This window comes from Gorilla gorilla, chromosome 8 (assembly GCF_029281585.2).
Source record: "Gorilla gorilla gorilla isolate KB3781 chromosome 8, NHGRI_mGorGor1-v2.1_pri, whole genome shotgun sequence".
In the NCBI taxonomy this organism is placed as follows: Eukaryota; Metazoa; Chordata; class Mammalia; order Primates; family Hominidae; genus Gorilla; species Gorilla gorilla.
In genome coordinates this window covers 67,450,743-67,468,595 of record NC_073232.2, presented here as the reverse complement: position 1 = coordinate 67,468,595, position 17,853 = coordinate 67,450,743, and the positions used below count along the sequence as shown (strand labels likewise).

The window sequence follows — 17,853 nt, the reverse complement described above, 5'->3', positions numbered from 1 at the left end:
TTTTCCATGGTTTGTGAGTACACAAATGTGTTTAGTGTCTCCCACCTCTCCTCTTCCACCCTTTTAAAATCACGTATGGTTGTGTACGGTGTATGCTATATGTACTTGCTTTGTTTATTTATTATATTTTTTTTGAGTTGGAGTCTCGCTCTGTCACCCAGGCTGGAGTGCAGTGGTGTGATCTCGGCTCACTGCAAGCTCCGCCTCCCGGGTTCACGCTATTCTCCTGCCTCAGCCTCCCCAGTAGCTGGGACTACAGGCGCCTGCCATCACGCCCGGCTAATTTTTTTGTATTTTTAGTAGAGACAGGGTTTCACCATGTTAGCCAGGATGGTCTCGATCTCCTGACCTCGTGATCCGCCCGCCTCGGCCTCCCAAAGTGCTGGGATTATAGGCATGAGTGCTTTGTTGATATAAGCAGATATCTGGAAGGTTATTCTCTTTTAGTTCACGTATCTGCCTCTCTTGCTTTAATAACTGGTTAGTGTTCTGCTGTATGAATATGTCACACTTTATATATCCATCTCCCTCTTGATGACCATTTAAATTGTGTCCAGTCTGTTGCTGTTAGAAACAACTCTGCAATATTCATGTTCACATATGAGAACATGCCTGGAAGAAAAATCCTGGAAGGAGATGTGCTGAGCCAAAGATATTTTTCAGTTATTTCCAAATTACTCTCCAAAGAAATGGTAGTAGTGTACACTTCCGTCCATATTATATAGGAGTCTCTCTTTGCCCTCACCCTTGCCTACAGAATGGGTTAATTTTTAATATTTGTAAATCTAATATAGTAGTTTTATTCTATTTTATGAATGTGGCTGAAATTAATCATGCTTTCATAGTCATGGAAGTTTTCAAATATTTCTTCAAAAGATTCCCTGGGACATGTGGGTCAGGTAATTTTTAGGTCCCGTTTACTTCCATTCGTGTTGTTGTCCTTCAGTGTTTTGACCACTTTTGTAACTGTGTGACTTTGAGTAAATCACTCCCCCTTCATCTCACCCTCCTACACTGCCCCCTGCATTTTACCTCATCTTAAAATAGAGGCAGAAGACCTGTTATTAAGAGTTGTCTCTAAATCCTGGGAAGGCAAAGGGGACTGGGGAGGTATAAACATGAATAAGTGACCCATCTATAAATGTATTTTGCTAAGCATGAATTTGATTCTTTCTTAGAAATTGAAGAGATTTAGAGATTGACTTTCTCTGAACTTTGGGAAACCCATGGTTAGCAGAGCCCGTGATAAAGTTAAAAGAATGACAAAATGATAAAATTGGATAGAGTCTGCTGCATTTGAATATGTATAAAGATATAGCTCTGTACTGAGTATGTATGAAAACATTAACCTAATATTTTTACATCCTACTAATTTACAATAGACGATGAAGTATTTTGTAGAATCTTGTGGTTTTTTTGGTTGTTTTTTTTTTTTGTTTTTTTTTTGAGACAGGGTCTCACTATGTTGCCCAGGCTGGTTTCAAACTTCTGGGCTTAAGTGATCCTCCTGCCTCAGCCTCCCAAAGTGCTGGGATTATAAGTCTTAAGCCACTGCGCCCAGCCTAATTTTTAAAAAAAAATTTTGTAGAGATGGGGTCTCACTGTGTTGTCCAGGTTGGTCATAGACAATCTTAATAGGCCAGCAGTTGTAAGGCACACCGTTATGTGCCACAAAGAAAAAAAACACCTTCAGTTGTACAGCACCATTCGTTATAAGATATAGTCAATTTCAGAGATTAAACTGTGAAAAAAGTACATCTTAAAATCAGTGAGATACAGTGTTTTCATTTGTATAAGAATATATTTGGGGGTTTTGATTGCTTTAAAAACATTTACCTTTATTCTGTATCCTTTACTCCTAGCCCCGGGTGCATGTCAGTAACTACCCACAGACTGCCTTTTTCAAGATCTACTTAAGAGTTTTAGCGCATAGCAGAAAGAAAAATTAATTGCCAAAGCCATTAATTACAAATGGCTTTGCCTAGTTAGTACTCCTAATTAGTTTTGGTTCTTCTGCCTTAATCCCTTTGTGCTTTTTCCCAGAGGAGTGCTATTTTCTCTCTTAAAAAATCCTCTTACTGCAAATGTTTATCATTCCTTTGTGTTTCTTTGAAGAAAACTATCTCTTATTCTCTCCTTTATCAGTGCTTTCTATTTTTCTCCTTCCAAGCCTTAAGTTACTATAGCAAACAAACTTATCTCCAGTTGTTGTTCATTCCAACATATTCATTTGTTTTACCTTATTACCAATATAAATGTCATACTCTGTAATCAGGGATTCTTTATCAGAATTTTATTCTTCAGGAATTAACACAGACTCCTTGAAATTCGATGCAATATTTTTTGTTTGTACATTTTTCTCAGAGGAGGGTTCACTACTTTTATACAATTCTCAAAAGATTCCATGACCCAAAGAAGATGATAAATAGTGTTGATGTGGCATCCACCATTAAGGTTAAGTGTAGTGTGCCCTGTGAGTCTGAATGTCTACTTAAGAACCTTAAGTAGACATTAAGAACCTTAAGAAGGTTTTTTGTTTGTTTTTGTTTTTTTGTTGTTGAGATGGAGCCTTGCTCCGTTGCCCAGGCTGGAGTGCAGTGGCGCAATCTCAGCTCACTGCAACCTCTGCCTCCCAGGTTCAAGCAATTCTCCTGTCTCAGCCTCCCGAGTAGCTGGGACTGCAGGCGCCTGCCCCCACGCCCGGCTAATTTTTGTGTTTTTAGTAGAAATGGGGTTTCACCTTGTTGGTCAGGCTTGTCTCAAACTCCTGACCTCAGGTAATCCACCCACCTCGGCCTCCCAAAGTGCTGGGATTACGGGCATGAGCCACCACACGCGGCCGAAGGTTCTTCTTAAGTAGACATTCAGACTCACAAGGCACATCGCAGTTAACATCAGAATCACTTCTGATGATAATATAAGTGAAGAATATAAGACAGGAGGCGCATATATTAATACCAGCAGAGCAGCTCCCAGTGTGTCTCTTCAGTTGGAACAGTTGTCGCAGTGGTCTACTTGCTGTCCAGAAGCCTGATAAGAGAAAAAGATAGAGTCCCATGGAGAAATGTTCTTAGAAGTGATAACCATGCTTACTCATAAGGAGTTGAAATGTAGCTTACCTGCTACTTTTCCTCCAATAAAAATGTGTTTATCTTTCATTCCGATTTGTTGTGAAGCTTTTGCACACTCTGATTTAAATCTTGGTAGCATATATCTAGTTGAGTACCCACAGTGCACCAGGCTCTATTCCAGGGCCCAGGAAATGGAAGTCAGTAAGACACGTGGTTCAAGCCCTCCCTGAGACAGATGGTAGTACAGAATGGTATGTGGTATGATGTGCTGTAGTACAAGTTGCTGGTAGAGTGAAAAAGAAAGCTTCTACCCCAGCACTATCAAACCAACTTCAGAAACAGTGGATTACAGGAAAGATTAGTACTTCCTTTCAATATGATCCATTGTTGAGTGTCAAGGAATTGTTATTAATTAACATCCTTGAATCTTAGACCGACATTTAACTGACTGTCATTGTAAGGACACTGTTTGAAGTACTTCACATGTATAAAAATTTCCACTTAAACCATACATGCGTTGTGAGATTGGCTCTTAGACTTTGAAAAGTTCATTTTTGTTTACTTCTTTTACAGAATTGATATATAAGGAAGTTATGGACTTGGAGGAGAGAACCAAGAATGGAGTTATACGGGGGCAGCCCTCTCCTTTAGGTTGGTTACAATATAAGCTTGGTTAAGATTACAGTTTACTTCTTGTATTGTAATCTTCAGTGGCCTGAAACCTGCAGTTCTTCCCATATTTACAAAATCATTATTATTCCAGGCTTAATAAGTATAAGGAAATACAGTTTTGTTTTTTCTACTAATACATTATACTAATATATCAGTAACTGTTCATAAGATGCACATCTTTTTCTATGATATTGACATTCTGTTGAAGAACAGAAATTTAAAAACTTTTTGTTGGCATTGTTGCTGGGTCTTTAAAGAAGAAACCTCTCAAAATTCAATATACATACCTTTCTATGATCTTGACAGTCTTTACTTTGGATAAATAAAAGCTTCACTGCAAAATTTAGTACATGTAATACCAAATTGCTGTCTTTCTCCTTTTGATATTATTGATTTGTTGAATGAAGGCAATAACATTAAAACCATCACTAGAAAGTATTCTTTCTCTAAGAAGAAAACTGGGTTTGTAGGAGTTAAAACTTTTTTTTGTCATAAGCTGATCTTATATTTAATGTTAGTACAAGTAAAAGTATAAAGAATAGAGGGGAAAAGTTAAATGGCAGGTAACATGTACACTAAGTACATACCACATAACAGACACTAGTGGTTTATATACTTTATTTCATTCAGCCCCTAAGATCCTAAGGTATAGGATTATTGCACACATGTTATGGATGAGGAAACTAAAGTTCAGAAATTTGAAATAACATAAGATTCCAAATCTATTATGTAGATGAACTAATACAGTAACTTCAGAGTGTGTGGTTTTTTCAGCCTCCCATTTTGTTATCTGGCTGGCAACAGAGACTTCTCTGGCTACAGAGGTTAGGACAGTTGTATGAAGGAGGTGAAATTTGAGCTGAGCCTTAAAGAGTGAGTAGTATTTCAAAAGATAGATCTTGATTTTGAAGTAAAACTTTGCCATTTTAATTCCTCAGAAACTTCTACTTTTGAGGAAAAAAATAGATGTTGTATCTAGCATCTTGTATATGGGTAAGGTTTTTTAAACTATAGCGACATTGTATACTATAAACATAATTGTTTAAGCCATTTTTTGTGGCTTGCTTTGACATTTTTGGTTATATATTTTAGAGTTGTATATTTTAAATCTTTGATCAAGAATGCAGTCTTCCAGATTATAGTGTAGATCCTGTTGAATATATGAATTGGTTTTGACTGCTTTTACCTATTTTGGAAATGGCCTTTTCTCTACAATTTACTTATAACAAATTTAAAGCTCTATTATAAATGCTTTGTGTAATTAATTAGCTTTGTATTGCTATATAGTAGTAGTATAACAATTGTTCATGATGGAGGCTCAGGTGGGATTTGAAAAGTTCATTATGTGGGACAGTTTTATACTTTAGCATACTATCCAAGTGAGTGGCACAGCTGGAGTGCCAGATGTTTGAGTAAATGTAATAATTTCATGAGTTAGAGCATTTGTATTTGTTCTTAATTTGTAAGTGGATAATTTGAATCTTAGTCCAGCACTTGCTTATGATCACAAAATAAGTCAGTGAAAAAGATAGAAATTGAGGTTTCTAGACTTTCTGGATCCTCAGTTATAGCTTGCAAAGACGAGTATTAGCAAATTAAGCTGTTATAAAAATATTCTGCTCTTGATTTTGTACTGAAACAGAAGGAGTAGTGTTTGGTAAATCAAAATACTAGATAACCACAGTACCATTTCCACTTGATTTTTAAAAGGAATTTTATTCTTTTTCCCTGTCGAGTGCCTTCCTATCTTTATTTTGGTTTGGCTAATAGTAAAGTAAGTTTACCTGCCTTGAGTGTATAGAGGCTCACTTAAGAGAGGAATGACCCACGTAAGACTAAAGATTTTCCATATTATTACCATTCAGATATTTGAGAATTTACTGTATTGCTTTAAAGAGAAAACAAGTATGTGTTTTTTTCCCTTAGGTACTTGATTTTTAGATTAAAAAGTTAACAATGCATTTAAAAGTCAATTTTTATCAGATTAAGACATTTGGATAAAATAATAGACCCTGAACTAGAGGCATATATAAAAATTGTATATGTTGGAGCCCTTTTATGGTTTGAATGTTTCAGTACAAGTCTTAGAAACTAGTCATTGTGTGCTATGTATGGTACACAGATATACCATACTGTTCAGTCAGAAAAGGCTCATTCCAAGTATTGATTGAACTAAATAGAATATACTATCTGAATTTCACTCTGACTGGGAAGCTAATGGACCTTTCTTGGGTCTAGGAGATTATCACCTCTTTTACCTCTCATCTCTCAGGCCTGAAATGCTCATCCTGCTTTTCTCTTCCGTTTCAGCTCCCATCACCTGCTTTGTCTCTTGTGGTTCCATTCCTTTCTGTATCCCAGTCCCCTCCCTAAAGATTTTCCTATTCCCACTACACTGCCTATTTTCTTTTTGCATTTGAAGAAAAGCTCACAGAGGACTTTTCATATTGAAGTGTTTTATTGCTCATCTGGACAGAATGGAGGGATGATCTCAAATACAGATGCTGGGTTCAGGAGCAGTGGTTTTCAGCCCATTTGGTTTCAGCATCTTTGGGTGCCTGAACCTCTCCCTTAGAAATTCTGCTCAGTGTTCCATTTGAAGACCATTGATTTTATTTCATAAATGTATTCTTGAGAACTTTTAAGTAACTTGCATTATTCAAATTTGGAATGACCCTTATTTAGTGTTCATGTGGTTCAAAAGTACTTAGCCTAGTGCATGAGTTACCTTTAACTATCCTTCATCCCCCAGCATAAGTCATTCCTGTCCCCTTCCTAAACCAATCCCCTTGAGAGGATTTCTGTTTCGAGCTCAGGTATTCCTGTTACTTTTTAAAATCCAGGAAATGCTTGTTAGGTAATACTTTCGGCAAAGGAAACTGTTTGCTCTTACTTTATTTAATAAATCCATATTTCTGCTTATCAAGTATTAGAGTAGAAATAAGAAGACCCAAGTTTACTTAACTAGGCCACTTGAGTGACACTGGCATGTCCCATAACCTCGTGTAAACTGGGGCAGTTGAATTGAGGTTTCTTCCTGTTAAACTTAATTTTATTCCTTGTCTTGGCATTTGCTTTAAAACAAGATGTGCCAGAAGTACATCTTGTTTCAAATTTGAATCATTTGAATTTTTCCTTTTTAGTGAGAAGCTATAAAGACTTTTTTGTAGGGAAGTAGCTTTTAACTTTTGTAGTTACACAGTCCTTTAAGATCCTCTGTCCAAAAAAAGGCATTACAGACAGTTTTGCATGTATTATCAGCAGTATTCACACATACCCTGAAGCCCATTCATGGATCTTGCTGCAGGACCATTTCTAAATGTGGCTCAGATGTAAAATCCTTGTCTTAAACTGAAAAACACATTCATTGAAAGGATAGGACTCCACGATTCTAGACATTTTCAGAATTCTCACCTCATAGCTGTCAATGTAGAGTGTTTTTAAGTTTGTGTGTTGGATATCATTTGCGATTATTTTTAGTGAGCCTTCGAAACCCAAGAGAAAAAATTACCACTGGAGGCAGTTAGTGCAGTGCAAGTAGCTTGATCTGCAGCTGTCTGCAACTGATTTGCTGTTTTGTTTCTCATAGCACAGGTGCAGCAGTGATCAATGGCTCTCAGCATCCATCGTCATCGTCGTCTGTCAATGATGTGTCTTCAATGTCAACAGATCCGACTTTGGCCTCTGATACAGACAGCAGTCTAGAAGCATCAGCTGGGCCTCTGGGCTGCTGTAGATGACTACTTGGGCCGTGGGGGGGTGGGAGGGATAGGGAGTCGGTTAGTCATTGATAGAACTACTTTGAAAACAATTCAGTGGTCTTATTTTTGGGTGATTTTTCAAAAAATGTAGAATTCATTTTGTAGTAAAGTAGTTTATTTTTTTTAATTTCAAGTGATGTAATTTAAAACCTAAGTTGTGTTTCAAAACAGCAACAAAACTGTATTGTATTTTTTTGCTGTAATTAACTGTATAATGTAAACCTAATTATTTTATCATGGTTTAAATTTTTTGCATATTTGCTTTATCTTATGCTGCTGATTTTTTTTAACTGAATTTGTAAGATTTTGTTTATCAAAGCAACTATTATGTGGTGACTTGCCTATATCATGAATTATTTAAGATTTTTATAGTTTTTTTTAATTAGAATTTATTTCAGATGTTTTGTTCATGATACTATCCTTCAGGGTTATGTGCTTATCAATGAAATAACCCCAGAGGAGTGAGGGAAAATAACTTGTAGCCAGTTATATTCAGGAATAACTACTGTAAATGATGAACGTGTTAGGAGACCTCCAATATTTGCTACTTGCCAATCCTAATTTAGTTACAAGAATTGGTAGGCAATCCTACTTAATTTTGGCAAAAGCCCCGTCATCTAAATGGCAGAATAACTCAGAGCATGTCTTTGAAGATGCTGGGTGTCTACCACCACCTTACGTCCCCACCCTACCCAACAAAAATAAGTAAAAAGAATATGGTGTATTCTACAAATTTGTGGCATGCTCAAAGTTTATGATCACATAAAGTCAAGAGGATACTTCATGAATAATACATTTCAATGCAAATAAACAGATGGTTCACTTCTACTAGCTATGAGCCTGTTTTTGTATACACTGAGTTAATCTACTCAGGCTGTAGGTCCCAGCAATGTTCTAGAGTCCGGTCTTTCCCTTTCCTGCAGCTTCGGGTCCTTGGACCTTTCCGGTTTCCTATTACTTGGAGTGTCTGTCAGTTGAGCACCAGTTGTTCTGGTGTTTCATTTGATTCTACTTGTAGCATAATCATTTATACGAGCTATTGGGAGGTTCCAAACCCTACCTAGATTTGTGTAGGTGATGTATCAAATGAGCAATATACCGTTCATCTGAAAATAGTAGCACACAGCCATATATAGGATATCATTTTCTAAGGACTGTTTCTTCACATTGAGCAGAGCAGGCATAAATGGTGGTTATTTAGTCTAAGTCTTTTATTTTTTTATACCTGATTTTCAACATAACACGCAATGTGGATGTCGAGTAGTGTTAAGAATGGTGCTGCTCCTGACAAGTGTATGTTAACTGTTTACATTTTCTATCTGCAGAATTATTTCTCTATTACTGAACTTTTCCTAAGTAAAATGTCTTTGAAGTCTCGTTATTTCTGAAATACGTTGTCTGTAATAGACCCAGGCACCTTTTAAATTATCTCTGGAAAAAGAGGGATTTCATGTAATGAACTAGGAAATGCATACTCACATAAGCAACAAGGTTCTAGGCAGAAAGCCCCTTGGAATTTGTGACCAACAGGAGCAAGAACAGGTGCGGCTCAACATGCAATGTCTGAAAATTTGCTTGGCATTTTATTCATATATTTAGTGCAAAATTCTTTTTGAGTGAGATATTTTACATCACTGTTAATGTGCAATATTTAAGATTAAAATACATTAGCTTTTTTATATACTTTGAAGTAGCAAGTTTGTTTTCGATGGCTTAGAGTCATGATTTCCAGCTTCCCAGCCTTTTTATCAGTCCCTTTTCTAATACAACAAGGTGCATTAATTTGATTAGGCAAATTAGAGTTCTAAGACATTTCTTGAATTGTAGACAGAAAATATTGGATTCACAATTTCAGCAGAAATTTGAGAATGAGTGTGTTTATATTAATTTCACAATTAGCTGTATTTTCTGTAGCATAGATTATGTCACTGTTGCACTTTCACAGCAGACATGCTTTCAGAAGGTTGTCGTATTTTATGTTTGATTGCTGATAAGCCATCTCTATTGATACAGATTTTGGTTAAGTAAGGAAAACCAGGTGTGTGTCTGTATCATTTATTGTAAATGCCAGCTGCCACTTGCCAACCATCATGTTCAGTTCAATTCAAAGAAAGCACTCTCATTACTTAGTGTAAAAACTAAAATACTTAACAAATTATATCCTAAAAACAAGATCTCTTTGTTAAATGTTGCGTGTCCTAGGTTTTAAATTACTACATCTAAATACAGTTTTCGTCTTAAATTTGTTAAGCTAAATATATATTGGTTCTTTTTATTTTGGAATCCTTTAAGCATCTTAAACATTTTTTTTTGAAGAGAAGTTACAAATAACATTTCTATCAGGTAGTACTTGTATGAAACCACCTTTCTTATTCTATAATTTTGATTTTTCAATTTTATATACTTAATATACTCACTGTCTTACTATCAGAAAGTTATTTTGACCAAGATTTTTATTATCTTCATAGATTCAGAAAGAGATGCTAATTCTGTACCAGTGTCTTCCTGGTTACTATTCTCTTCCCTCTAATATATACTGGCCATTTGTAAAACCATTGTGTTGTTGGGATCACTTAGTTATACTATACGCAGATAGAGCATCTCAACTCTGTCATAGTGTTTGCTGAACAGTTTTCAGTGTGTCATGCACCTTTGGCTGCTAATTGTTCCTGACGTGCACTCTTCCGAGTTGGTAAAGGCACAGTGTGTTCATGCCAGGCTTCTAAGAGAAACACCAGCCTCTTAAATCAGAAGCCTACACACAACCCCCTTAACAATCCAAAGAAGCTTGATGGTGTGCAAAGAAGCATCCTGCCAGCCTTGTCATTGTTCTGTTCTATGCTAATCCTGCTGTGTTGTCTGAAAGATGGAGGGAAGAGGACATCAGTGTCTGATAGTGAAATCATCAGCAGGAAAGTGAAGCTCTTTCCTTGGTTACAGATAAGACTTGGTTTACACTATTGGCCCGTATCTGCTACACATATGAAGACTTAACTATTCAGTGTTGCCTAGGCATTCGCCTGCACAACATTTTGAGGTTAAAACATAGAATATTTTCAAAAATACTGTTGTAGTTTGTGAGTGTTGTTCATTAGTTACACATTAGCTATAGAGTGGATGCATGAAGCCCCATGACACCAGTAAACTTCTCTTACCAGTAGGTAAACCAAACACCATTCTGTCATTAGCAGCCCTCTTAAATGTTGCCTCTCCGTATCCTGTTGCATTTTTGTGTGCATTGTGTTTCTACTGATCTCTCTTAGGTTTTTACGGAATCAGAGGAAACTAATTTTTCCTTAATAGCAAGAAAGATGAAGAGGTAAAGGGCATTGAAGCAGAAATGTATAGTTTGGGGTACGATTAGAAAACTCGTAAGGAAAACAGAAGTCCTAATTTCAAACTGACTGCTCTTCGTTAAGTGCTCTTAAGGAGAGTCTAGTAACAGTAACACTTTCTGGCCATTTCTAGTTTAGATTCTCTTCGTTACTGAAACTTTTGAGAAATATTACCTGTGGATTAATTTTGCACAATGTTCTATTCTCATAATGACTTACAAATTAAACTAGGTTTTTATTGAACTACCTCACACTAATTTTCTATGCTTTCCCAAGTAAGCTGTTGCCCTGTTAGATCTTTACTGAGTGAATTATAAATGTGTGTTAAATACTTTTTAGCCAATGTTGACACAATACCAGTAAGTATGTAAAGTATATACCTTACATCAGTAAGAGACACGTGTAAAATCTTTGACTGTATGTCTTGGAAAATTGTGTTAGATGTGCTCGTTGACATTATTACTGTTTTTGTAAGTAGAAACCTGCTCGTGATATCGGTCCATTCTTTACATTTTACAAAAGGAGTAAATCTTAGTAAAAATTTTACGAAGAAATAAATTACTTTTGTAGGCCCAATATTTGGTATATTTTTGAGAAGCTGTTAATCTTTTAGCTGAATAATGAAGTTAGACTGAATTGTGTCTCCCTGGACTGTGACATCTATTTTCTCATTACAGTTTATCCTGGTCAGCAGGGTGTCACACCTGGAAACCTGAGTATGATAACTGACATTTGCTTTTCTCCCTCTGCGATGTCATTCCTCCTCCATTCCTCTCCTTCCCTGTGTTCCGTTCCCTCTCCTTTCCTCTAGACAAAACAAAATGGGGCACTTTTTAGGGAATGCTGAGATCATTATTGTGGTTTTTCATCATTCATGCCCTAGTCATTGAACATGCACCACTGGAATGTAAACAATGTTATCTAGTATGTCAATTGGTTATAATATTTTAAATAAAAAAGGAAAAAGTGGTATGAAAATTATGAAATTAAGAGTTTTTTCATTGAAAACAAAATCTGTTTGTGGTAAAGTTTTTCTTGGCAATTTTAGGATTGTCCGTGGATTGGGATTAAAGGGGTCTTGCTAGGACCAGTTTCTTAGATTTGGATTTTGTACAGATTGTAAAGAGCCTAAATCATCACCCTGATTATCTGGTTGATCTGGTCTTGGATTTCTGGTGTTTGAAATTGCTGGATAAACTTTATCTAAAAAAGGAACTTTGCTTCAATGCCCTTAACCTAGTTCTTGGTAGACATATGGGAGAACAGCCATCGTGACCACTTGGCAAAAATAAGTACTTAAAATTGGGGTCTGTTTCAAAACAAGCAAGAGGTTTTAGCTTTGACTGTTTCCAACTTTTGCCATGCTTATTTCCTCTTTGCCTACATTGGGTCTGCTGCTGTGTGGGAATACAGGGTCCCTGCAATACCTTCCCAGCCGCTGTGATGACGCCACTCCGTCTTGCACAGTTCCTGCTCCAAATGACCCTTGTACCGTGCTGTCTGCCCTCACCTGAACTCACACTGCCCTCCTCTGAGGAGCGGAGAGGAAGGGGCTGGTCTTTTAGCTGCCCGCTGCTGCTGGATCAGCTGCGTGGCTGCTGAGCTGTTTCATCACCGTCATAGAGAGGACTCCCAGGAGAAACGGTAGCAGAAGCAAGTGTCAGAATGTTGGGAATAAACTTGTTTTTACTTTTTTTCATTTTCACCAGTTGTAAAGTGGAATAATTCATCCTCGTTAATTTAGGTACTTTTTTTTTTCTTTTTCAGTATTGTTCCTGAAAAGGTCTGTTAACTTGATCTAAGTGAAGATTGATTTGTAGTGATTTTGTGGTTTAAGAAAAATTTTTTTAGCTGTTAAAGGTTATATACCAGTATTTCTTTGGACTTCATTTGAAACCAAAAGATACTTCAAATATGCTTTGTAAATTTTAGGTTTCTGTCTAACATGTACTTTACTTAATTTCATCCATTAATGGAAGCATATAAGTGACATAGAAGTGTGCCAGAAGCTGGGAGTAGGAAATAGAAAATGGATGACAGGAGTCTTGAAATGGTGTATATGGAGGAACAAGGACCTGGCCACAGGGGTTGATTAGAGGAGATGAGAGGAGTTTCACAAAGAAACTGTGTTTTGACCCTTGGCATAAAGAAGGTTTGGAGAAGAGTATTCCAGGCTGAAGGAAAGGCAAGTAGATTTAAGTGAGTGCATGGGCATGCAGTGAGGAATGGCCTGGCATGGGTGTAGGTACAGGGAGAAATGGGAGAGAAGACTGACACGCTGGAGTTTGGAATTGAAACAAGCTGAGGATCAGACCTGAAAATATCAAGAATTGCCTTTATTTTGTAGGTGATAGGAACCCATGGTAGTTTCTGAGGCGGAAAAAAGTATTATGACCTGACCCTTGTTTTAGGATGGTCACTGCCAAGAGAAGCAAGTGCAGTTAGGCTGGAGGTGTGGACATTGGTGACTGATGGCCGAAGATAGCCAGTTGAGAGAAGGGAAGAAAGGGACTCATTTAGATGTATTGCCATGACGTAGGTGAAGTCGCCAAGCTTAGTGTTTGGACCTGGGGGAAGGCTGAGCCTAGCGATTGGGCAGCACACAAGAGACGGTGCAAGGAAAATACATGCAGTGTGTTTTGCAATTTGTACATCTCAGTTTGAAATGTCCATGACAGAATGTATGTCAGGTATGGTATCAACTCCAACTTACCGCTCCAGGAGTGGGAGGAAGGGAACAATTGGTTTGCTCCCTCACCTGCCTGTAGACCTCTCTAATTGTAGTTTCTTTTCTTGTGAGGTCTGTGTTTGCTTGTATGGCCCTTGAACTATTTTTGTTAGTATCATTTTGTGGACAGAGGAAGACAGTGGAAAGATTCCTGTTGGATATACCACATGTGAAACTTTAGAGTTAACCTAGAGAAGTGCAAGTGAGGCCTAGTTCAAGTGAGTGGAGAAGCAGGTAGTGAAAAGGACTGAAAACTTGGATGGAAATGTAAAGAAGAAATCATGACAGTGTCTTGAGAGAAGTGAGGGGTAGACTGAGGGATCAGAAGAGTTCAAAGGGAGAAACCAAAGGCTTTTTTTTTTTTTTTTTTTTTTTTTTTGAGACAGAGTCTCGCTCTGTCACCCAGGCTGGAGTGCAGTGACGTGATCTCCGCTCACTGCAACCTCCGCCTCCCAGGTTCATGCCATTCTCCTGCCTCAGCCTCCCAAGTAGCTGGGACTACAGGCGCCTGCCACCATACCCGGCTAATTTTTGTGTATTTTTAGTAGAGACAGGGTTTCACCATGTTAGCCAGGATGGTCTCAATCTCCTGACCTCGTGATCCACCCACCTCAGCCTCCCAAAGTGCTGGGATTACAGGCATGAGCCACCACGCCCGGCCAGGCACATGTGTTTTTATGAGACAGGGTCCTGGAAAGGTTGGGGTCTACTGGGTCCTGCGGGTCCAGGTGAGTTTTGTCAAGATGCAGAATTTAGGTCACCTCGGACAAGTGTCAATCTGGCTGAGCCATGCCTCTTACTGTTACTTGACGGCATCCTGTGTTCTCATCTTCTCTTGATGCCTCACACTGGGATCCCCTGGATGGAAGAGCCTGTCCTACTGGAGATAATGCCTGGCAAGTAGGTGTTCCATAAATGATGGGCTGGGTAAGCTAATGACTAGAGCGTATCCTTTACACCATTTCTGTCCTCTGAAAATGCAACATTCATGGCCCTCAAAGTGTGACATGAGGACACTGCATGCAGCGCTGTGATATTATAGTGATGTGAGCATGGGCTCTGGTGCCAAATACCCACATAGCATCCTGCCCTCACTGGCTGCCTCACTCCCTGCAAGTGCCTCAACTCTGGGGCTGTGCTCTGTCATCTGTCCTGTGGTAAGCCTAATGTCACCTGGCAGTGTTGCTGGGAGGACTTGGCGTGTGCATGCAGGACAGGGGGTGGCAAGTGCTCGGTGAGTGCTGGCTGCCGCCATCATCCTGACTGGCACCAGGCTCGGCTCAGCACCCTGGTGTACAGGTTCGTCAGGTCAAGCATCTGTCTCTCATGTCTGCTGGCATGGCAGCTATGTCTCTAGGCAAACATACCCAGAAGAGTTTGATGTGAACCAAGTGCTGTTGTTTCCCTCGATTTGATGTGTCGTAAGGAAAAGATAGTCTAGAACCTGAAGCCCACCCCCCACCCACCACCAGTGTGCAGCTGAACCAATGAACCCACGTGCTGACCCCGAGGCTCCCCATCCCCATGGCCACGGCCACAGCCACCACCAGGCCTGGGCCCAGAAAAGTGCTCTACTCAGTGCCTTGTCTCCTTTTACCACAGACCCTGCCCCTTGTCTCCTTTTACCACAGTGGACAGACATTTATCAAAAGCTCACTGAAAGAAGGGAAAGAGGAAATAATTATAGAAAAACACGTCTCTACCAGGCATTTTGGGCCAGCTGCTGCTGGTTTCCTAAACTGGTGAGCTTTTTAACCAGCTGTGGCCTGAGTGCAGGGGCTTGGGATTTATGAAACCACTGGGTTAAGACCCAATGCCCAGATAGCATAGAGATTTAGCTGTCTTGGAGTGGGGTCATCAAGCCAGCTTGTCACATGCGGCAGGGGCAGGATGCGCATCCGGGCAGGCGGGCTCCGGAGTCTTTGCTTGGAAACTGCTGTGTTCTGCTTGAGAAGCTTTATGGGAATAAAAACGTCTCCTGCGCAAAAGCTGGGGGATGCTATGTAAGGTAATCATGTTTGGCATTTTTCAGGACTTCTCAAAGACCACTGTGCATTCCTATGAACCTGCCTGCAGCTCTCTCCCTGTCATTTGGGTCATTCTCAGCAGTATACAGACATGCTCAAGAGTTCCCATCTTTCAAAAGCTTTCTCTTTCCCCTTCCGTTATCAAAATGGAAGTCAATTCATGTGAGTTAATGTAAAGCTCTCAAATGCTTTCCTATTTCCCTTAGAATAAAAATAACCTCTCACCATGGGCGATAGCCCCTCAGAGTATCTGGCCCCTGCTAGGCTTTTCATGACCCCATCCTACCCTACCCCACTTCCTCACAGACTGCAACACATTGTGAGACCCCCGTGCTCAAGTGTTGCGGGGCTTGCTTTGGGAGACAGAAGTAGTAGCAATGTGGCTGGTAGAAAAGGATGGCAATCCTGGCGCAAGTGGGGGTTCTTGGTGGAGGCAGGAGTAAGGAGACACAGCAGCAGTGTGTGGCAATGTCACAGCTGCTTAGCTGGGAACTCAAGACACCCGTGAGAGAATTACTTAGGATACTGGGAGGGCTCTGCAGGGGCCTGGGGTTCTGCATCAAAAGGAGAAGGAGAGAGTCCGGGAAACGTTGTTACTGACTCCATTTTTACCCCCAGACCAGGGAAACATGGATATATGGGTTCCATTCCGAAATTCCTTCAGGAATAAGATTCATTCCTGGTCCATCACTCAAAAGCCAATTAAGACAAGGAATCTTCCTTTTCTTTCTATTTCTGTTTCTCACACACACATACCCATAAAATTGTATTTTAACTTTAAAGAACATGTGCATTCATTTGTTATTCTTTTAACATAAGACAACTCTTTGTTTTTTTAGTGAGACATTCACAATTTCCAGTATTTCTTTAAAGTCAAACACAAGTTTTACGACACTGTTGAAGTATTCTGAGAGCAGAATCCCAGATTCTTCCCATTTCTCGCTATTGCATGTTTGTTTCACTCATCCATACTTAATTTGACAATATTTTTTAGCAACGTGCCTCTAATGAGTCTGTCTAAAGCATTCTAGGGTTTCGATGAATCAATTCCCTACCTTTTCATGTTCATAATTCATGTAATTCATGAGTCTACTTCATATTAAATGATGTAATTACAATAACAAGTACAATGGGAATCTGTCAGTTTGGGACCAGGTTCAGCAAATGTAACTCAATTGAGAGAAGTGGGTAGTGGTGGGGATACTAGAGCCCCCGCGACAGGTCAGCCTCTGTCACTCAGTGTGCCTGACAGTCAAGTCAGATGTTTTACAGATAAGATGCCCAGTGCTGGTTACACAGAGATTGGAGAACAGAACTGAATAATCATGCCAATTCATTTTGAGATAAGAATGCCATTTGCAGATCCTACTTAGCCAACAGGTGGCAGATGTGGCTCAGGCATTCATGAGCTCCTGTCCCTACTGGGGACTCGGCAGGAGCCTAACTAAGCCTTTGCCAGGATTAATGGTTGAGACAGACAGACAAGCTTCCTTTCATCATGGGAAACCCATTTCAGTCTCCTCTGCTCCTTTGATAGCCTGGTGGCATTTTCTCTCCAGGTCAAAATCAGCAGAATTCCATGGCTGTGGCGAGAAAACTCAACAGGGTCATCAGGACGCACTGCTGTTCCCACCCAATTTCTCCAAGCCTCCGTTTCTCCTCTGAATATGGATAATAGGGCCAATTTTCTACTTCACTGCGTTGCTGTGAGGACTCAAAGTCACCTCGTATTCTCTTCTCTCTCCTTGAATAGAGGGGAGGGTAGCATCTCAACCCCAGGGAAAAATCCCATCACCCAGACAGCTGGCTCGCGTGTCAGTGGCCGAGCAAAGACAGACGCCACTCTCCCCAGCCCCTCCTGAGCTCCGGCATCCAGACCTTGATGCTGCTGAGGGCCCTGAGCAGGTGCCTGCCTCCTGGTGGACGAGCCCCTGGTAGCTGCCTGGAGACAATGGGTAGCTGGCCACACTGTGGAAGCTGCCCTGCCTGGCCCTGCGGGCCTGCCTTCCTGGTAGGAAGCCAGCATTTCCTGGGAGCACTGAGCCCCTGGCATTTAAAGCATCAGATGTGGGCAACATTTATACCTGACTCTAGATGGAGCTCGTTGGGCCTGAGTGACATTTCTAGAGGCTGTGGTCAGAAACTGGGCGCTCTGGTGACCACTGCTGCCTGAACAAACCCCTGCAGGTTACTGCTCAGGGGCAGCGAGGGGCCAGCCACACATCAGGACACCGTGAGGGGAGCAGGTGAAGACAGCGG

At 40.0% G+C, this 17,853-nt stretch overlaps 2 protein-coding genes across 23 annotated transcripts in view; one reads left to right on the top strand and one right to left on the bottom strand.

Moving 5' to 3' along the window:
- MAPK8 (mitogen-activated protein kinase 8) overlaps positions 1-8,866 on the top strand; it is a 133,182-nt gene extending 124,316 nt beyond the window's left edge. For 13 of the 22 annotated variants that reach the window (XM_004049382.5, XM_055353912.2, XM_055353910.2 and 10 more), the window contains 2 exons: positions 3,645-3,722; positions 7,338-8,866. In XM_004049382.5, the coding sequence (XP_004049430.1) occupies positions 3,645-3,722; positions 7,338-7,483 (224 nt within the window). In that variant the 3' untranslated portion in view covers positions 7,484-8,866. Of the gene's footprint in view, positions 1-3,644; positions 3,723-7,332 lie in introns of all 22 variants that reach the window. The other 9 variants (XM_019035146.4, XM_019035148.4, XM_019035149.4 and 6 more) reach the window with 1 other exon arrangement.
- The window catches only part of ARHGAP22 (Rho GTPase activating protein 22), a 225,972-nt gene continuing 210,441 nt past the window's right edge, over positions 2,323-17,853 (bottom strand). Inside the window, exon 10 of the mRNA XM_063710097.1 lies at positions 2,323-3,030. Coding sequence (XP_063566167.1) covers positions 2,774-3,030 — 257 coding nt within the window. The 3' untranslated portion in view covers positions 2,323-2,773. The remainder of the gene's footprint in view (positions 3,031-17,853) is intronic.